The sequence below is a fragment of the Notamacropus eugenii genome, chromosome 6 (genome assembly GCF_028372415.1).
Source record: "Notamacropus eugenii isolate mMacEug1 chromosome 6, mMacEug1.pri_v2, whole genome shotgun sequence".
NCBI lineage: Eukaryota > Metazoa > Chordata > Mammalia > Diprotodontia > Macropodidae > Notamacropus > Notamacropus eugenii.
In genome coordinates, this window is record NC_092877.1 from 57,344,865 (window position 1) to 57,366,609 (window position 21,745).

General features: G+C 38.6%; 1 protein-coding gene across 4 annotated transcripts in view; it reads right to left on the reverse strand.

The window, feature by feature from the left end:
• The window catches only part of SORCS2 (sortilin related VPS10 domain containing receptor 2), a 1,292,493-nt gene that overhangs the window by 259,865 nt on the left and 1,010,883 nt on the right, over positions 1 to 21,745 (reverse strand). For all 4 annotated transcript variants that reach the window (XM_072620161.1, XM_072620158.1, XM_072620159.1 and 1 more), the window contains exon 4: positions 155 to 319. In XM_072620161.1, coding sequence (XP_072476262.1) covers positions 155 to 319 — 165 coding nt within the window. The remainder of the gene's footprint in view (positions 1 to 154; positions 320 to 21,745) is intronic.

The window sequence follows — 21,745 nt, forward strand, 5'->3', positions numbered from 1 at the left end:
ATGAACCACAGCAGCCTCCATCTCTCTGCCCAGGAGCCAGGATATCAAATATGATGAAAGCTAATTAGAATGAGTAAGTCACATCTGTGCCAGTAGGGAATACTTCTATTAGAGTCCCTGCAGATTAGAACCACGTGGGGTTATTAAATTTTACCTTGCTCTCCTTAGTGTAGGCAATCACTTTATCCTCCTCTTTGGGATGGAAAAGCAGAGTCTCGACAAAGAATGTGATGAGCTGTTTCTGAAAGGTGGCCCCCTCATCGGTGCTCAGGAAAAGACTCTGGTCTCGGTCATTAAGAGAGGAGCTTACAAGAATGATCTGAAACAGAAAGACAAATTATAGGGACATTGAGTTGACAAATCATCACTAGCAATCCTGTGTTCTGTCTGTTTCTCTCAGTATGCTTGCTTCTTTCTGTAATCTCTGCCCACATGCTAAGTTCTACTGAAATCTGTTGAAAATTACAGTACTTACTGAAACCTTCTGATGGCCACCATTTTGTTTCAAGATGGTAGAGAGAATATGAGACAGACTTAAGCTGTAAGTTTGTGAAGTTTAACACCAGACAAATTTTTGCCAGTTAACCAACTTCTTGAAAAGCTTTTGCAGAGAAGACTAACAGGAAGATGTCAGTTTATTGAGTTGAAACAGCGATCTCCCTTGTCTGTGGTACCGACATACTATGTAAAAGTAACTTAACATTGCCTATATTAGGTAACAATATGATGCCTACACTAACAAGTGTATGATTTTGATTTTTAGACTGGATCTCTCCATCTTGTCTGGGTTGGGAGGATAGGGGCATTCATATAGCACTTACAGTGTGTCAGATACTGTGCTAAGCACTTTACAATTATTATCCTACTGAATCATCACAATATTATCAGGGAGATTCTATTCTTATCGCTATTTTACAGATGAGGAAAGTGAGGCAGATAGAAGTATGTGACTAGCCTAAAGTCACACAGTTTGTATCTGAAGTCACATTTGAATTCAGGTTTTCCTGACTCTAGGTCCAGTGCTCTAACCATTATATCACCTAGATGCCCCACTTCATTATAGCTTTGACTTTTTCTATTCCCAACCTGGACTAGTTTGTCTCTTCTCAGGCAGCCTGGTGCCTTCTCATTCCAAGAGGCAAAAGATAGTGGTGATGAACTTTGGATGGGCACCTAATTAACTTTTGTTGTACTTTGCCTGAGAACTCTTGAGTTCAAGAGACCTGTCAGGCTCAGCTTCCCTGATTTCAGGATTTTCAGTTACATCAAGCCCTACCACTAACAAAATTTTATTAAAATTACTTATTTCTTTCAAAGACTCTTTGGATTGGGAGGGACCTCAAAGGTAACCTAGTACCATTTCCTAAATTTTTCCCACTGCCTCCCCTGGCATGAAGGAAGTCTCAGATCTTCAAAGTCCTTGTCAACAGAACCTAAATTGTGGCATTTTCTGCAGAACTGGGAAGGCTTCCAACACAAGCCAGCAGTGGCTTATATTTCTGTCACCCAAGGACTGGCCTAGTTAAATTACAGGAAGCTAATAAGAAGAAAGATGACCACTTGGGGATGAATAGTGATCACTTCTTTCAGCTGTATCAACTCTTAAAGATCATTTTGAGAAGGTTTGCCAATCAGGTAGGGGAAGCAGTGCCCATAGTAGAGAAATCGCAAATTTATTGATCTATTGATGCAAGTTATTAGAAGCTGTAAGGGCTGGTGCTTATAGAGCACATTCAAGCTAGGAAAGTGCTATAATAGACTAGCTCATTTGATTCTAATAAAAACCCTATGAGGTAATTACCATAGGCATCATTATCACGATATTTTACTACTGAGGAAAGTGAAATTCCTTTTAAGTTGCATGGAGAAAGAGAAGGAGGAGAAGGGAGGGAGAGGAGGGAGGAAATGAAAAGAGAAGAGAAGAAAGAAATATTTATTAAGTACCTACTATGTTCCAGGCACTATGCTAAGCACTTTACAAATATCTCATTTAATCCTAAAAATGATCCCCAGAGATAGATGCTATTATTATCCCCATTTTATGGTTGAGGAAACTGAGGCAAACAGAGTTTAAGTGACTTGATAAAGGCCACACAGCTAGTAAGTGCCTGAGGCTGGATTTGAAGTGATGTTTTCCTGACTCAAGGCACTTAGATGCCTTTCCGATGTTTATGTATAGAATGGAAGTGTGGTGTCATGGATAGAGAATTGACTTCAGAGTTCAAGCCCTACCTGAAATTTTATCTGTATGATCCTGGGCAAGTCATTTAAGCTCAGTGCCCAGGCAGCTCTTAAGCCTATATGACAGAGAAGGGGTAGATGGCCATTGGTAGATGTAGATGAATTTCTTCACTGCTCCTCGCATGCGAAATCATTGAATAAGAATAGTCAAGTGGCTATAAATTACTTGAAATTAGATGTTCCTGAGTCCAGGGCAGGCACACGCATTTTACCATGCTACCACAAAAGTTCCACCAGCCTTAAACTCTGTAGATATGAATTCCTGAGAGCTTTTCTAACGGTCTTTTCCCTGCACAGAAAGCCAGAAGATAAAGTAGAGACCAGAGCACCTGGACTAGGAAACTGAGTCATGTAACTAATACATCCTTTCAGGAACTCAATTAGCTCAAACCAAGAGGTTTGTGTAAGAAACTCACATGGTTCTCACTTGGAAGTGGCAATAATTGACTTGGAATCACAGGACCTGGGGCCAAATCCCAGTGGTGCTATTTACTACCTGGGTGACCTTGGACAAAGTACTTGCCCACTCTGGACCTCATCTTTCTCATCTTGAAAAGGCAGGGATTTGATGATGACTTCTGAAAGGCAGCTATGGAATCAATAAATTTTGAATTCAAATGCTACCTCAGACACAAACTAGCTGGGTGACTGTGCAAGTCATCAATTCTTTCTGTGCTCAGTTTACTCATCAGTGAAATGGGGATAATAGTAACACCTATTTCCCAGAGTTGTTGTGAGGATCAAATGAATTTGGAAAGCTCAAAGCAAATCTTAAAGCACCATACAAAGCTTATTCTTATTATTACCATTAATGTCCCTTCCAACTCTAAATCCTATGATTACTATAAGCATTTCAAAAAGATAAGTCATGAGAGCACTTTGTAAATCACTTGCCTCTGAACATTTTTGTGAAGAAATGGAGATATAGTACAATTATTTGCCTCACTCAGCCACCATCGCAGAAGCAGTTAGGACCCAGAGTCAAAATATCTGATCCCAAGTCTCCTGTTTTTTCTTCTATAGCTCTCCCTCCTGTATTCCCCACCATGTGTCTCTGGCTGTCTCTCTGTCCTACCTAAAATCATCCTTCAGTAATGAAGGAGGGAGGAAGAAAGAATTTATTAGCTCCCCTACAAAAGGAAGTATCTGAAACACCAAAGTAGGCTCATCAAGAGAAGAAACTAGCTTTAAAGGAGCAAAATGAAAGCTAGAGAAGAAGGAATTAAAAATAAAAAGTGGGGGCGGGAAATTTTACGAAAGGAAATTTACGAACGTAGGAGAGAGTTTGATGATTATGATGAAAAAGAAGAAAAAGGAAAAGAAAAAAAAATAAATGATTTGTGATCCGGCTCTTCCACTTCAAGTGTTACTTATAAGAGGGAAAAAATGTCAGATCCTGGCTGGGTGCCTGGAAGGTGTCTCTTTTTTGGATAAGACCAAGCAAGGCTTCAAAAATTGGTGGTTCCAGGTCGATTCTAATTGCCTCTGACCATGTTGCACCCTGTACTCTTTACATCTACCTTACTTGTGACACAACATAAAATGGTCTAATGTAAAACACAGAATATCAGAGCTGGGAGCAACCTCAGAAGATGGATCACAGAATGTCGGAGCTGAAAGGGACCTTCTAACACTGAACACAGAATGGGAGAGAGGGAACGAGCCTTTGATGTCATATAATTTAATCCATTCCTCTTTTAGATGAGGAAACTGAAACCCAAAAAGAGGAAATTAGAGGCAACGTGAGTTAGTGTAACCTGACTCCCAAACACAGTGCTCTTTCTCTAAATTTCCTTTGTAGCTGGAGACTCTCTATTTACCTTGTTGATCTTATTTCATTAGTATATTTACCTGGCATCAATTGCCCACCCTTTTCTAGATACTCTCATGGTCATTCTCATATCTGATAGTTCCTAATTTTCTGCTTTGCAACCAAGTACCTGTATCCCCTAAAATGTACCTGTGGTAGGATTCAATAGATTAGACATCAGTCAGATTCCTTGGTAAACATCACTGATCTTGGTCAAACCACTTGACAACGTGGTAAGCCTATGGGGTCTAAGATCATTGAAGTTACTTTTTGTATTATGGAATTCTTTACTAGTCTATTAAAGCCTATAAACCCCCTTCTCAGGATAATGTTTCTTTTTCTTTTTTTAAATTCATAACTGAAAGAAATTCTATAGAGGACAATGAAAGGAAAAATGTATTTTTTCCTAATTCAGATCCATGGGCCCTCTCACATCTACCCATGGAAAGGGTCCCAGGAGCCTAAGTTAAGCACTTGTCCTTTAGGTAAGGATGGAATAGAAGACTGTTGATGGTAATATGGTACCTTCTTCTTAGAGCTGTAACTAAGGCTGCATGATCAGAGCTTTGCCTCATGGTGTTGAACCTAAAAGGATCTCAAAGCATTTACAGTCTTCAATAAAATAGAAATAGAGGAGAATAGCATTTAGTTTTCAAGAATAATTTGATAAAATAGGAAGCTATAAGGTCATAGGTCTAGATGAGTTCCTCCCCTGCTGTGTCATCTTCATCATCTTCCTCAGTTGAGGTGCACTTTAAACCACCTGTCCTGGGTGTGGTTTGTAGTATTTGACCCACTATAAAAATTCCTTTTCATGACTGAGTCTTTTAAATATCTTCCAACACCTCACCCATGCATCCTCTTTTTCTCTGCATATATATTAGATATGATGTGAACATTCTGGTTTGCTCTCCAACCCACTTTAGCTAAAAGCCTGCGGGTGGTTCTTCATTTTACAAGACACTACTGCACCGAGCTTATGTTTTCAGCTCTCATTTCCTTGTGGAAGCATCCTATGTATGCCCTGCACAAGGATGAAGGATCAATTTAAACTCATTCCACATTTTGCTTTTGCCCCCACTTTGATCTTCTCAGATCCCTATAAAGTGTTTGCAATAGAGAACAAGGCAGACAGTTTTGCATCAGAAGCATCACAAAGGCAGATCATCTGAAGTGGGGAAGGGAGGGGATAAACCTGCTTAATTCTGGGGGTCACAGCTGAGAGAAGCCATCATAAGAAGGATGCAGTATAGCACAAACTGGAAACAATACCAGTCCTGGAGCCAGGAAGACTCCTGTTCAAATACCATCTCTGACTATATTATGAGCTCTATGAGCATGGGTACCACATTTATTTAAGCCTCAGGGAACTCACAAACTCTATTACTTAGAGACATGCTATTGTATCCATTGGAGGAGGAAGATTAGACAAAGGGATTTTCAACACTAAGGAAACATCAGACCCTTGATGTGTGGAGTAGCTGGATTATTTCCAAAGCAGGAAAGCCAGCCTGGAGAAAACAACCAAAAAACTGGAAATAGTGACATATCAGGATGGCAACTGAAAAGAACATGGGATAATTAGTCCGGACCCCTCTGCTCCATTCAAAGCCTCTGCACAGGCTCTCATCCACTGCCCAGTGAGGTACTGTGATATAAAGAGGGTGCAATGGAAGAGTCAAAAGGTTCAAGTCCCAATTCTGTTTCTCACTAGCTATGTGTACTGGACAAGTCATTTCCCCTCTTCGAAACGCAGTTTGTCCATTTGTAAAATGGGATATTTTTGTTTTGGTTCAGTAGTTTCAGTTGTATCCAACTCTTCACAGTCCCATTTGGGGTTTCTTAGCAAAGATACTGTAGTGGTTTGTCATGTCCTTCTCCTCCTCATTTTACAGATGAAGAAGCTGAGGTAAACAGGGTTAGATGACTTGCTAAGTCATGCAGCTAATATGTGTCTGAAGCCAGATTCAAACTCAAGAAGATGAGTCTTCCTGACTTCAGGCCCAGCACTGCACCACTTAGCTACCCTAAAATGGGAGACAGATTTATATATCTATGTATTGTATTATGTATACAGACATAAACTATATATTGATATATAGATAGATATAGATTTAGTCACACACCCACACCTATATATATATATATGGGTGTGTGTGTATGTATATACATATATGTGGTATATATATATGTGTATGTATGTGCATGTATAAAAATGTTAGAACATGTAAATAAATAGAAATATAAACACTCACACTAACCCTTTTCACCACATTGTTATGAGGAAACCCCCTCTTAAATTCAGCCCATAGTGAAATGTGAGCTCTTCTCATATGACTTAGTGGCTCTTATCAGCATTAACTTGCCTAATCAAAGCCAACAGATAGTCTCCAAAGTGCTACCATCAGGTATTGTTCATCTAAGGCAGAGTGTGGACTGGTATTCAATCAATTGCCAAGGTTTCAAAGTTGGGGAGAAAAGGTTCCATGAAGGGAAGGAAGCCATCACTAGTGTACTACAAGGAAGAAAGGCTTGGATTTGAAGACAGAAGACCTGGGTCCAAATCTCACCTCTGCCATTTAATACTCATGTGACCTTGGGCAAGGCACTTTATTTGGTTAGACCCTTGTTTCTGCCTCTCTAAGATAATAGATAAACACTAAGGATCCTTTCAGTTCTAACCCTATGATCCTAGCAATCTATAAGTATCTATTAAGTGTTGACTATCTATCAGTCTCTTTGATCAACACTGGAGATAAAAAAGCACAGATCCTCCCCCAAAATATTCAAAATAATTCCTGCCCTCAAAGAACTTGATTCAGTGTGTGTAGTATGTATGTATGTATGTGTGTATGTGTGTAATGTGTATATATATATATATATATGTCATACACAGGAAATTCATGAAAGTAAAATTGTTTTATAGGGGAAAGCAAAGCATTGGTGTCTAATGAAGTGTGTTGGGATCTTTCAGTCCCACAGCAACAGTGTGAGAGGTGAAAACCTGAAAATGAGGCAAGAGTATTGTTCAGTCATTTCAGTCATGTCTGACTCTTCATGATCCCATCTGGGGTTTTCTTGGCCAAGATATTAGAGTGGTTTGCCATTTCCATCTCCTACTCATTTTACAGATGAGGAAACTGAGGCAAAGTTAAGTGACTTGTCTGGGGTCACCCAGCTAGCAAGAGGCAAGAGTAGTACCCTGAAAAAAGCAGGGGCTGCTGACCATCAGCAGATGTGGGCATCACTGATTGAAGTCTGGCCTCCATCTTATGGGAGGATGAAAGAAGTCACTCAGGGTCAGATGGCTAGATACTAAAATTCACAATGACAAATATGTACTTAGGGGAGAAGGGATTTATTTAAAAGATATCAAGGTGACATTCTCTCTTTTTGTTGTCTCTTACAAACCACAGTGCTCTCTCGGATACTTACCTGAAAAAAGTGAAATTCTTTTGAAAGAAAATTGAATGTATGAGGGTATCATTCATTCAAGTGGGTGATGTGAATCCAATGAATTTAAATGAACAAATGGGAATCCAATATATTATTTAATCCTAATGAATACCTTAATGAGCTATCCCTTCCTTCTTTAATTAGCCTGCAAGTAACACAATGCCATTTTCTGAAGCCAACTCACCTTAGAAAAGATTCTGAGCATCTGGATAAATGTGATTGTCCATCCAGATGGACTTCTCAGATAATTTTGACTGTACAGGACAAAAGATTATTTTTCTCCCTGTTTCAAGTCACTTCCAGGAGATCTGACCATGGTACTTTGTTTCCCCTGCTTGAAGAATGAAAACTTGGGTTCTGTTGTCCAGGGAGTCATCTCTCAGCTAACCTAGCAAAATGAGTCCTTTATTTGCCTGCTCTTCTACAAAAGTCCATTCTCCGTAGACCCTTTCTCTCTAACCTGGAAATACTGCCTGTGTGGTAAAGATTAAATCGGCCTCCCTGATCACAGCAGCTCAGAGACTACCTCTTGGCTTTAATTATCAAATAGACCTTGAAGTTGAATATTTGTGCCCTGCAGGAAACAGTCATCTAAAATTAAGACTGGAGAGTGCTTATTTTCTAAATCATCTGGGAAACAAAAGGGAATTCACCCTTCCCCTACTCCACCTCCCAGGTTGTCCTTTGAATCATAAAAATTTAGAACAGAAATTTAGAAATCATCCAAGTCTTGTGATTTAGAACTTAAAGGACCCTTAGAGAAAATCGAGTTCTACCTATGTTACTACCTTTATTTTACTGAATGGGAAACTGAAGCACAGAAGGGGAGTGAATTAACCATGGTCACATAGCAAGTTGGATGTCTGGGATTCAAAGTGACATCTTCTGATTTCAAATCTAAGGCTCTTTTCTGACTACAAATTCAATTCAATTCAATTCACTAAACATAAAGATCTGAATGACAACTTTCTGGACTTGATCTTTGCAGTCATATTCTTGGGTTATTTTTTTCCCTTATCACTGTAAGTGGGAGAAATAAGGGAAAGAAAAGATGTCAACATGAGCAAATGTTCAAACAATGATAAAGCTTTAATTAAGGCTTGCAGAGGACATGACTTGAGGATTGTTTTTCAAAATTTGCACTAAAGAATTTTTTGAGTTTTACATTTATACCAGTTCCTATCCCTAGATGCACAGATGGTACCTGAGGTATCTATCAGTGTGCCATGCTGATCTTCATATTTCTAAGACAGCAGCAAGGTAGTAGACAGATGCAGCAGTGGATTCTGGAGCAAAGAGGTCTGGATTCAAGTTTCTAGCTCTGGTGATTAGTAGTTGTGAGATATGGGGCAAGTTCCTTCCACCTTTAGAGAGAGCCCTATCAAATGGGGATAAGTACTTAAATGATCAATCTAAAAGAACTGTGTGGAAAGTATTTTCTAAACTTTAAAGTGCTATATAAATATGTTATTAGTGTTAAATGGATTCATCCAGGTCAAATCAGTTTACCCAATATGCAACTCTAAAGCCAGGCAATAAATGATGAAGATGATTTGTTGTAGAGAGGGAAAGGAAAGGAATGAGTGCATTAAGCCTCTACTACAGTCAGTCACTATACTAATTGCTTTTTAAGTATTATCTCATTTGATCCTCATAATAATTCTGTGAGGTAGGTGCTATTATGATGTCCATTTTATAGCTAAAAAAACTGGGGCAGGTAGAGGTTAAGTGACTTGTCCAGGGTCATATAGTTGATAATAGTAGTAATAATAAAAATAGCTAACTTTTTTTTATAGTGCTTACCATGTGAAAGGCATTGTGTTGAGTGATTCGCAATTATTATTTCATTTAATCTTCACAACAATCCTAGGAGGTAGGTGTCATTATTATCTCCATCTGACAGTTGAGTAAACTGAGGCAGAGGTTTAGTGACTTTCCTAGGTTCACACAGCTAGTAAGTATGTGAGGCTACATTTGAGCTCAGGTGTTCCCATCTACAGGTCCAACTCTGCATCTATTGTGTCACCTAACTGGAGGGGAAAGACCTGTGTGGGGAATTTATGAGGAGGAAAGACCCTCCAGCTCTTCAATTTAGCAACTCCTCTGTAACTTATCGTAGTAATGGGTTGTTTACCTCACTGAGAGGTTGAGTGATGTAACCACTGTCACACAGTCAGTCAGAGAAAAGTGTCTGTGTGTGTGTGTGTGTGTGTGTGTGTGTGCATATTTACAGGTATATATTTGAGATGATGTAGAGGAGGATAAAATGATAGATAGTTCTCTGGAACTTGATCTCTGCTTTCATGATCTTGAATTATCCCCACCCCATCTCATGGAAAACTTTTCTTTTATCAAAACTTTCCTATAGCTCCTAGAACAAAATGTATTATTCTATATGAGGGCTCACCAAGGTAGAATTGAGTTGGATTATGACCTCTTAGTGCTTATGCTGGGAAAGATAAAAAATTTTAAAAAAAATTCTATTCCAAGTTTCATCAAATTTTCCATCTTGGATGGGGATATTTGGGGACTATGGAATTCCGGGGTTGCACAGGATCTTGGAGGTGGGGAACTTGCTGCCTTGAGGCCACATGTGGCCCTCTACATCCTCAAATGTGACCTTTTGCCTTCACAGTGAAGTTTGAATCCAGTCACTTGAGGACCTAGAAAGCAACGTGACCTTTAGGCTGCAGATTCCTCAACCCTGTGTCTAGTCTGTCCAATACTTGAATTCCTTTAAAGTCCATCTGACAGAAGCCATCCACCCTTTTCTTGAATACCTCTAATGATCTGGGCCATTGTCAGACCCTTGTCATCACTCTTGTCTTACCAGTAGACTCCTATGATTCTAGAGAGAGAGTGAGGCCAACGACTTTGAGCAGAACTGCTATACTTAAATCCAATTCATTCACTAGTCAAGATGTCACCCTTGTGATGTCATTGGTCCTCTCTGAGAACAAAGGATAATGATAGTCTGAGTAGTAGTAGCTGGCCCCTGGTGACCCACCTGGCTAGTTCAAGTTGGGGAATGCTGCTATTTCTCCTTGTTTTTCTTCTTCCCTATCCACACATTGTCCCTCTTTCCACTTGAGGTATCATACCCTCAAGGGTGATATCATTGGTCTCCTTTTCAAGAATGAAGGACAAACAAAACAACCTTCAATGACAGGGAACTTATTATCTTTCAATGTAGCCCATATTGCTTTTTTGATAACTCTGCCTTTGTTTCCCTTTAACTGACCTAGAATCTGCCTTCCTGAAAGTACTCATCATAAGTCCTTGTTTTACCTCTGGGGCCAAATAAAACAATACTAATCTCTCATATATAAAATAGTCTTCAAACACTTCAAGAGAGCTTTCTTCATATTTCCAAGTCTTCCTTTCCCTAAACATCCCCTAGATTTTAAAATCAATTAATGTGCAGTAGGATCTTTAATCCCTTTTCTTTCCTGGCTATTCTTCCCTGGAAAGGCTCCAATTTGTTAATTTTCTTTCTAGAATATAGTCCCACAATATTTCAAGTATGGTCAGAACAGAATACAGCTGCCCTATCACCTTCCTCATTTCAAACATAATGCTTCTCTTAATGCAATTGAAAATTGCATTTGATTTCATGACTGGAAACAAAATAGTCTTGTAGTATGTACTCTTCATATAAACACATAACTGTATTAGAAAATTATATATAAGTGGCTAAGAGGTAAAAAAAAATGATTCATGGGAGGATCAAAGGATCTAATAGAAGTAGAAATACTTTGAAAACTGTAACATGCCCCACAGATGCTGTGTGCATCACTACTGAGTCCATTTCTGAGGTCAGAGTTTTAGTAAGGCCATTCATAAATTGGAGTACCTCTGGAAAGGCATGAACAGAGTGATGAGGGAACTGAAGCTATGATGTCTATAAATTACTTTAAATGACTTTGGATATTTACCTAGGAAAGGGGAAAAAATTTTATCAGACCTCATCAACTGAAATTATTCTGGCTGAAGTTATCTAAGATCTCTTACTTGCCAGACAGGCTTTTGTATTTTGCTTTTTTCCCCCCTCAATTGTCATCCTTTTTGACCTCTCTACAGCCTTTGATGATGTAGATCATCCTCTCCTGTTGGAACCACTCTCTTCTCTCTTGGATTTTATAATACTGTTTTCTCTTGGTTCTCCTCTTACCGGTCTGCTTCTTTCCTCTCTGTCTCTTTTGCTAGATTTTCTTTTTAGCCCATGCTTAGTAATAGTCATTCCATAAGACTGTGTCCTAGACTCTTTAACTTTTATAGTAGATGGTGTAATTCAATATAATTGGTTTCCTTTGTAATTGATGAGTATTTTGTCTGATGTATTTAAAAACATTATTCTCAGATGAGGTTTATAGGCTTTGCTAGACTGCCAAGAGGGTCCATCATACACACACACACACACACACACACACACACACACACACACATACACACACACACACACACACACCCCTCCCCTTAAAAATCCCTCTTCTATGCTATCTCTTTTGGATAATTTCTCATCAGCTCCCATGAGTACAAATACCATTCTCAATTCTGTAAGTCCTAATCTTTCTCTGGCTCTAGTTCCATATCACCATTTGCTTTTTGGACATCTTGAATTAGATGTATCACTGGCATCTTAAACTCAATATGTCCCAAACAGAACTCTTCATCCTTCCCCCTACCACTCCAAACTTCACTCTTCCCAAATTTCCTATTATTGTTGAGAATACCATCATCCTCTCAGGTAGTCAGGTTTTTAACCTCTATGTCACCCTTAACTTTCTACTTGCATTTGCCTCATATATTAAATTTGTCACCAAATATTATCATTTATATCTTCACAATATTTCTCATGGACATTCCCCCTCTTTTCTACTCTCAATTCCACTACTCTAGTACAAATCCTCATTACCTAGACCACTGAAATAGCCTCCAGAATGCTGTCCCTGACCTAAGTCTTTCCCTACAAAAATTCATTCTTCATTTACCCAACAAAGTCATTTTCCTAAATGAAATCCCATCATGAGACTGTATTTTTGCATTTCTTAGTATTCCAAACACTTGGCATAATGCCTTATACATAGTAAGCAATTGATAAATATTGACTGCCTGACTTATTGGACGTGATATGTGCTTTCAATGTCTAGAAGGCTGCCAGGTGGAAGAGATGTTCATTAGGTTCATTTTGCTCATCCCTAGAAGGCAGAACCAGAAACAATGGTTAGAAATTGCAAAGTGCCAGATTTGTGTTCTGTGTAAGATGGGGCAAGATGGTGTGTGTGAGACATTTTAAAGGTGAAAGCTGTCAACACGGGCCATCATAGCATTGAGGCTTTTCATATCTGGAAATCTTAAAGAGGCTGCAGGATCTTTCCACCCAGAAGTGATGGATGGGCTTGGAATAGATAGCCAATTCTAGGATTTTGTATGCTATTAGAGGAAGATGAGTGGCACAGTTCATAAAGCTCTGAACTGAAAGTCAGGAAAATCTGAGTTGGAATCTTGCCTCCAAGACTTAATTGTGCGAACCTGGGAAAGTGACTTGGACTCTGTCAGCCTTAATTTCCTCAGCTGAGAATGGGGATAACAATGGCCCTTACCTCACAGGGTTGTCATAAAGATTGAGTAATAATGTACTGTGTTTTGAAAATTGTAAAGCTCTATGTAAATAATTATTATTTAATTTTAAACTCAGATTTAACCTTCTACACATGCGGTGCTCTACGACTGTGGTAACAATGCTCTCCTCCTCATTCTGCGAATCCTGTTGTTTATGTATGGGAGAATGCTTTTGGTTGATGCTGGAGAGATTCCAGTTGCAAAGACCCACAGTAAATGGGCATTCGTTTTCAGGGAATATTGACTAAACCCAGAACAAAACTACAGGAGTTTATCATCTTTATCTTAGCTCCAAGTTCCAGTAATTCATGAGTGGTGACTTTGTACTGAGAGACAAGCCCTTGCTTCCCTGCCTATGGGAGGTACCATTACGAGACACAGCCTGAGCAGATTTCTGAAAGAACAGAATGAAATGCCTCTGAAGTGTGCCTCTAGTGCACATAGTTTCCTTTTCCCCTACTCAAATTAAGTTATTAATACAACTGTCTGCAGAGTATCAGGCTAATGAGAGCTAAACTTTCTGTACAAAAAAAAGCATTCATATGCACCACCTCCTCACTGATGGCAATTTTGGCATCCGATTTAAAATGAGATCCAATTATCTTGCACACCTGAGGATGGGCTGTCTTGTTTATCTCAAAACGTCAATGTTACTCCCTCCATGCTCTGTCCTCTCTACCATCATTCCCCACAGAAGGATTCCACAGGGAACAGCAGAACTGGTCACAGACAAGGTGGTAAAGCCAAAAGAATACTGTACTAGAGATCAAGAGATCTAGGTTACAGGCTAAACAGTTCCCACTAAATGAATGGTTGCTTTGGACAAGTCATTCAACATAAATTTATTAAGTGCTTACTATGTGCCAGGCATAGTGAATAGAGTGCTGAGCCTGGAGCCAGGAAGCATGGAGTTCAAAACCTGCCCCAGACACTTCCTAGCTATGTGACCCTGGGCAAGTTACTTAACTGTGTTTGCCTTGGTTTCCTCAGCAGTAAAATGAGCTGGATAAGGAAAGATACGCCATTATCTTTACCAAAAAAATTCCAAATGGGGTCATGAAGAGTGAGATATAATTGAAAAATGACTGAATAGGAACAATGTGTCAGGCACTGGGCTAAGCATGAAGGTTATATAGATGAGTATAACACGTACAGTTACGGTTCAACAAAGTCATATGATACATACCCCCCAAATGTGTGATACAACCTGAATGTCAGGGAAAGAAAGGAAAGATTTAGGGCAGGTTTTGCCCCAAGTGCTGGTTCCTTTGACAGTCATGGCCTCTTTGATGGTCATTACACAAACTACTCTCTTTCAACGTCATACATTCTCACTGGCTGTCTCCCATGTCTAGAATGCTTCAGCTCCTGATCTTCACCTCCTGCCTTCCCTTAATATTAGTGCCTGCTCTCTGAGATTGTCTCCAATTCACCCTGTATACATCTTGCTCATATATACTATCTCTGCATTAGATTGTAAGATTGGGAGCTCCCTGAGAGCTGGGACTGTTTTTAAACATTTTTTTTTCATATTCTCAGCACTAAGTACAGTACTTAGCACATAGAAGGTACTTAGTAATGCTTGTTGAACTATTGGCTTAATAGGAAAATTCAGAAAAAGGGGTAGATTTTTGGAAGTAAAATAGTAAATTGTGTTTTAGATAAGCTGAATGTGAGATGCCTACTGGATATCCAGTTCAAAATGGCTAATAGATTTTGTGATCCAGTAGGCCTGGAGCTCAGGAGAGAGAGAGAGTAGGACTAGATATATGTCTTGGATTTATCTACATAAAGATTATAATTGTAAATTATAATCATAAATAATAGGAACTGAGGAGGTAAAAAAGAGAGAGAATGGTTCAAAGACAGTGAATACATAATCTTCTTAGCCTCCAATTAAAACCTTTCCAGCCAGATAGACTCCGTCAGAGTCTGTTCTCTGTTGTCAAAAACTCAGGTGCAGCTCCATGCCATGGTAAGGAACTATTTAAAAAACACAACATTTAAAAAAAAGAACTTCCAGTAACTATTTCTAGACATCACTAAGAAGATTGTAATTCAATGTTTAACAGCTCTTGGGTTTCATTTAAAAACACTTCAGAAAGAAAATGAGCTTAACACTAAAAGGTTTAATTTTTATATGAGTGTGTTGGTGGGGGGAGTATTAATGTTATCTAGATTTACTTCTTTAATTAAAACTCTATCTCATGCTCTATTATCAGCTATACAGATGTGAAGAGCTATGTAGATGAAACTAATAGAAGCCCTTGGAAAAAATATTAGGAAAAGATAAACACAGCAACTCCACACCCCCCTTCCACATCCCAAATTAGAATCCAGCCCTGAGAGTGTTGGAGGAGCTGGTATTAATCATGATGATAAAAATAGCTTTCTCACCCAACCCCTCACTGTTGTCTGTACATACATCTTGTAGAGATATTCAGAAATGACTCAGAATTGTGCAGGCTTTCAGTTTGTAATTGCACCTTTTTAAATGGCCTTTGATTGCCAGGTCAGACATCCTCCACTTGAAAAACAAATAGAAATGTGTCTGGAGAAGAATGCACATAAAGTGAATTTTTGCAAACTGAATCCTACTTATTCTTTGACTTCCATTAAAAAGGCAACAGCAATTTATTGTCATTTTGGATTTAGTTGCTATTTGTGGCAAGTCAAAAGGAAGAGCAGACAGCATGATGAACTGGAACTGGCAGTTGTTAGAATCAGGGCTGGCTGGCTAGAGGTCAAGTTCAGAGACTGCAGTAAAGTCAGGAAGGAGAAGGCAGATACCATTGATTCAGAAAGAGGTTCCAAGACAGCTAAAGCAGGGAGGGCCAAGGAGTTCAGAGAAACAGGGAAGATCACAGAGTAGTAGAAGTGGAAGTAACTTTGGCACAGAAAATGTTAGAACAAAAGGGAATACTTATTTATTATAAAGAATGACTTTCTTGTGGGTAGATGCTTGGGGAAATTAAGATGAGGTAAAAACAAAACATACTTATAAGTTTTATTTTTATAAAGAATTAGAATGGATCTTAGAACACAGAAATCACCACATGACGATTTACTATTAGAGATGGGGCAGATTTTCCCATGCCAGGTAAGTTATTAGTGTGTGACACCATGGGGCAATGTCATGTACTAACAAACATCTTTGATTACAGAAACACTCCAAGAAGATGGACCAGCTTCGTTGCCAAATACTTTATTTTGGAAGGCAGGTCTTCAGGAATTCTAGTACTTGTCTTCCAATAAACCTCAGGGCAGTATTGTAGGTCAAGAGAGCCAAGATCCTATCCAGAGATATTTCTATCTGGGGTGGAGCCAAGATGGTAGAGTAAAAGCAAGGACTTGCTAGAGCTCTCCCCGTAAACCCAGCCAAATACTTGTAAAAAATGACTCTAAACAAATTCTGAAGCTGCAGAACCCACTGAAAGAAAGATTGAAGCAAATCTCCAGCCCAAGATAGCCTGATGGTCAATGGGAAGCAACTATTGCACCAGGCTGGGAGCAGAGTACAATCCAGCATGGGCTGCACTGGCAGAGATGGGACCTGAGCAGGCATCTGGGAATGAATCACTGGCACAGGTAGTGGTTTCCAGACTTCTCAACCCTAAAATACCTAGGACAAATTGGAACATCAGTGGAAAACACCTTTTGGATCTTTGTGAGAGGGTAGAGAGGTTCAGTTCCAGTTCCAGGGCAGTGGAGGGAACAGAGGATCCTTCATTGTTTCTGGAGCTCTAAGCCCACAGATTGGGGAGGAGAGGTGGATCAAGTAGTTGATAGTACATCCTCTACCCCCACTGGAAGCAGAAAACTACTTTGACAAAGAACTCAAAAGTCAAATAATTGGCTGGGGAAATGAGCAAAACCAGGGCAAAAAATCAGACTATGAAATCTTACTTTGGTGACAAGGAAGACCAAAATATACAACCAGGAGACAACAAAGTGAAAACTCCTACATCTAAAGCCTCTAAGGAAAATATGAATTGGTTACAGGTCATGGAAGAGCTGAAAAAGGATTTTAAAAATTACATAAGACAAGTAGAGGAAAAATTGAGAAGAGAAATGAGAGTGATGCAAGGAAATCATGAAAAATGAGTCAACTGCTTGCTAAAAGGGAACCAAAAATGCTGAAGAATAACACCTTTAAAAAATAGGCTGACCTAAATGGCAAAAGAGATACAAGAAGCCAATGAGGAGTAGAATTCCTTAAGAAGCAGAATTGGATAAATGGAAAAGGAGGTCCAAAAGCTCACTGAAGAAAAAAATTCTATTGCAGCAGATCTAAGCTAATGACTTCATGAAAAATCAAGAAACTATAAAACATAACCAAAAGAATGAAAAAAAATAGTAGACAATGTGAAATATCTCATTGGAAAAACAATTGAAGAAGAAAATAGATGCAGGAAAGACAATTAAAATATTATTAGATTACCTGAAAGTCATGATAACAAAATAGCTTAGACATAATCTTTCAAGAAATTATCAAAGAAAACTGGCCTGATATTCTAGAACCAATGGGTAAAATAGAAATTAAAAGAATTCACTGATCGCCTCCTGAAAGAGATCCCAGAAAGAAAACTCCTAGAAATATTGCAGCCAATTTCCAAAGCACGCAGATCAAGGAGGAAATATTGCACTCAACCAGAAAAAAACAGTTCTTAGTATTGTGGAAGCACAATCAGGATAACACAAGATCTAGTAGCTTCTACATTAAGGAAGAAGGAGGGCTTGTAATATGATATTCCAGAAGTCAAAGGAGGTAGGATTAAAACCAAGAATCACCTATCCAGCAAAAGTGAGTATAATACTTTAGGGGAAAAATTAGTCATTCAATGAAATAGACAACTTTCAAGCATTGTTGATGAAAAGACTAGAGCTGAATAGAAAATGTGATTTTCAAATACAAGAATCACGAGAAACATGAAAAAGTAAATAGGAAAGAGAAATCATAAGGGACTTACTAAAGTTGAACTGTTTACATTCTTACATGGAAAGATAATATTGGTAACTCTTGAGGCTTTTGTAAGTATTAGGGCAGTTGGAGGGATACACACACACACATATGTATATATAATGTATATGTATATATATATATATATTATGTGTATATATATATATTATACACACACAGAAGTCACAGGGTGAGTTGAATATGAAGGGATGATATCCAAAAAAATAAAATCAAAGGGTAAGGAAGGAATATATTGGGAAAGGGAGAAAGGGAGAAATAGAATGAGGTAAATTATCTCACATAAAAGTGGTAAGAAAAAGCTTTTTCAATGGAGGGCAAGGGGGGAAGGAGAGAGGGAAAGAGTGAATGTTACTCTCATCAGATTTGGCTTATAGAGAGAATAACATGCAGACTCAATATAGTATGAAAATCTGTCTTACACTAAAGGAAAGTAGGTAGGAAAGGGATAAGTGAGGTGTGAGTGGTGGGGATAATAGAAGAGAGAGCAAATGGGAGGAGGTGGTAATTAGAAATAAACACTTTTGAGGAGGGACAGGGTCAAAAGAAAGAATAGAATAAACAGGGGGAAGGATAGAATGGGGGAAAATATAGTTAGTCTTTCACAAGACTGTTATAGAAGTGTTTTGCATGACTATACATATGTAACCTATAGTGAATTGCTTGTTTTCTCAATGAGGGTTGGGTGGGGAGGGAGGAAGGGAGAAAAGTTGGAACTCAAAGTTTTAAAAAATAAATGTCAAAAATTGTTTTTACATGCAACTGGAAAATAAGACATACAGGCAATGGAATATAGAAATATATCTTGCCCTACAAGAAAATAGAGGAGAAGGGGATATGAGAAGGGAGGGATGTGGTAGAAGGGAGGGCAGATTACAGGAAGGGGTAACCAAAATGTATGGTATCTTGGGTGGTAGGGAGAGATGGGGAGAAAATTTGGAACTCAAAATGTTATGAAAGTGAATATTGAAAACTAAAGATAAATAAATAAAATATTATTTTTAAAAAGAAGTTAGCTCTATCATCTGCTGATGTCAAGAGCAAGCAATAGACTCATTCCTGTAATTAAAAGTCAATTGAAATTTAGGGGGTTGTCTAAACTAACATGTAAAAAAGTAGAACAGGAAATCTTTTTTGTCATTTATTCAAAGAAAAATTCTCAAAGGGGAATGGAAATAGACATAATAATCATAGTTTAATGACAAATTCCATCCTGGATGATGTGCTAATTTACTAACAATTCTCACTAATTTATTGCAACTTAGATGGATGACAGTGTAATAAAAAAATAAAATGATGTTGCTCTTGGAATGATGTCCCTCATTCATATCTAGCTAGTTCATAAGCTTATTTACAGTGAAGAAAACCATCATACAGCAGCTTTATGTCTCATTCCATCCCATCCCATCCCTTGCCAAGAGATGCAGCTAAGTGGTGTGATGGATAGTGCTGGGACTGAAGTCAGGATGACCTGAGTTCAAACCTTGTTTCAGACACTCACCATTTGTGTGATTCTGGGCAAATAAGTCTTTTACTTTGTTTGACTCCATTTCTCCAACTATAAAATGGAAATAATTTTTTAAAAAGATCCTTCCTTCCTTCCTTTCTTCCTTTCTTCCTTCCTTCCTTCCTTCCTTCCTTCCTTCCTTCCTTCCTTCCTTCCTTCCTTCCTTCCTTCCTTCCTTCCTTCCTTCCCTCCTTCCTCTTATGCAGCCATCTAACCAGGCTTTCTCATCATCTGCTTGCAAACACTGACCTACTCTTCCCCACTTGGACCAGCATTCTTTAAACCAGACCTGAACTACTCCCCCCCAACTTTTCTGGAAAACAGAACTATCTTTCCTGGTTACCTCTTCTCTATATGTGTTGCCTTCTTTTTTTATAATTTAGGTTCCCCAAGGTCACAGATTAGGCAATTTTAAATCTTTGAACTCCCTGAGTATGCACTGTGTCTGGCATATAGTAAGTACTCAATAAGTATTCATTTCAATAATTTATTCTAAAAGGAGAAAATAACAAAAGGCTAATGATAGAAACCAATACCTTACCTTAGCAAGCAGCATTGGAGAACAGGGGCATAGAGTACAGAATGACAAAAGTCATTGGATAGTCAGAAGACCTGGAACCAAGTTCTTGAGCAAGTGATTTTACTTCTTTGACCCTGACAGGTAAGAGATGACTGGCACACCTTTTAGGAAGTTAGTTCATCCTAAAGAAGGTGGATAGTAGCCTAACTCAAGAGAATACTGATACAATTCCTGATGAAAGCCAACAACATAATGGCAGATGAAAAGAGAAGGGTGACATGGGACCACCGGATGCTTTCCAACAATTCAATTCAATAAAATTCATTAGACTACTACTCCCAGGAAGGTACCATGCCACAAGCAGAAAGCGAGAAAGGCAAATACATCTTTCAAACCTGCAAAGAACTTTCATTCTCCTGAGAGGGCATTAAGAACAAAAACTCCATTCCTGTCATGTCCGTTATTGAGCAGTTATATTTTCCTATGAATTAGTACCTATGGCATATTGCTACTGTCTTCTATGTTGCCAGAAGGGTAGGGTCCTCTAATGTGAACTTACTTGGTTTTAACAGTCTATAGAAGGCAATAGAAAAAAGATTTTCTAAACTGACCATGAATAGTGGACCAGACAATTGGTCTCAGACTAGTCTGAGTAGATTCAGTCAGAGTTTGGCTTGGATAAGAGGTAGAATGATTTAACCAAAATAGCAAGTGATTTAGCATCAGACAAATGTACTTGGACCTCAGACCTGTCTCTTTCTACCAATGTGATTTGGGATGAGTCACTCCAACTCTCTTAGGCTCTAATTCTTCATCTGGCTTCATCTTTGACAAGATGATATTTAAAATCCCTTTTGGCTTTTGATTCTATGAACCCATAACTTCCTCATCTTCTCTGAGGAAGATAATCTCCTTACACTTTTATAGAAAACAAAGATTCTCAAGCAGCCAACAGTGTAACATTTAATAAAGCTATCCCCAAATTTAATTATAGAACTTACTGTCAAAATGAGGGAAGGTTCAGTATGCTTTTAATTATTGCACTGATGGCTGAAAAAAATATCATTAAACATCCTGGACCCTGTTTGTAAATTGAATGGGGAGCCACATTTCTTCCCTACAGTCAGAAGGCTGACTTGTAAAACTCATGTTTGATCAATACTAACTAAATAAACACTTTTCACAACCTATAAAAGCCAACCTTCCCCACTATTGTACAGATTTGATTTATTAATGAGGATATGAGATCGCTTACAACACTTGCAAACCAGGGGCTCACCAGTGATTATTGATGACCTTGGTTCTCTGTAGATGCATTTCTCTCTAACTTTATAGGGAAGAAGGCTGAATACCATTTTTGTTCAGCACCACATTGCAGATGATACTAAAATTGTGTTTTTCCAGAGATAGCTGCATTGGAACAGTTAATTCAGTGGTTAGTGAATAAGCACATATTCATAGATAGCTAGAACAGGTCTTAGAGAGCATTACATTACAGAGATGGGGAAATAGAGGTAGAAAGAAGTTAGCTGACTTACTCAAGGTCACACAGCTCATAAGTAGAAGAACTCATTGGAAGGATTCCTTTGATCCTAAATCTAGTGCTTTTCC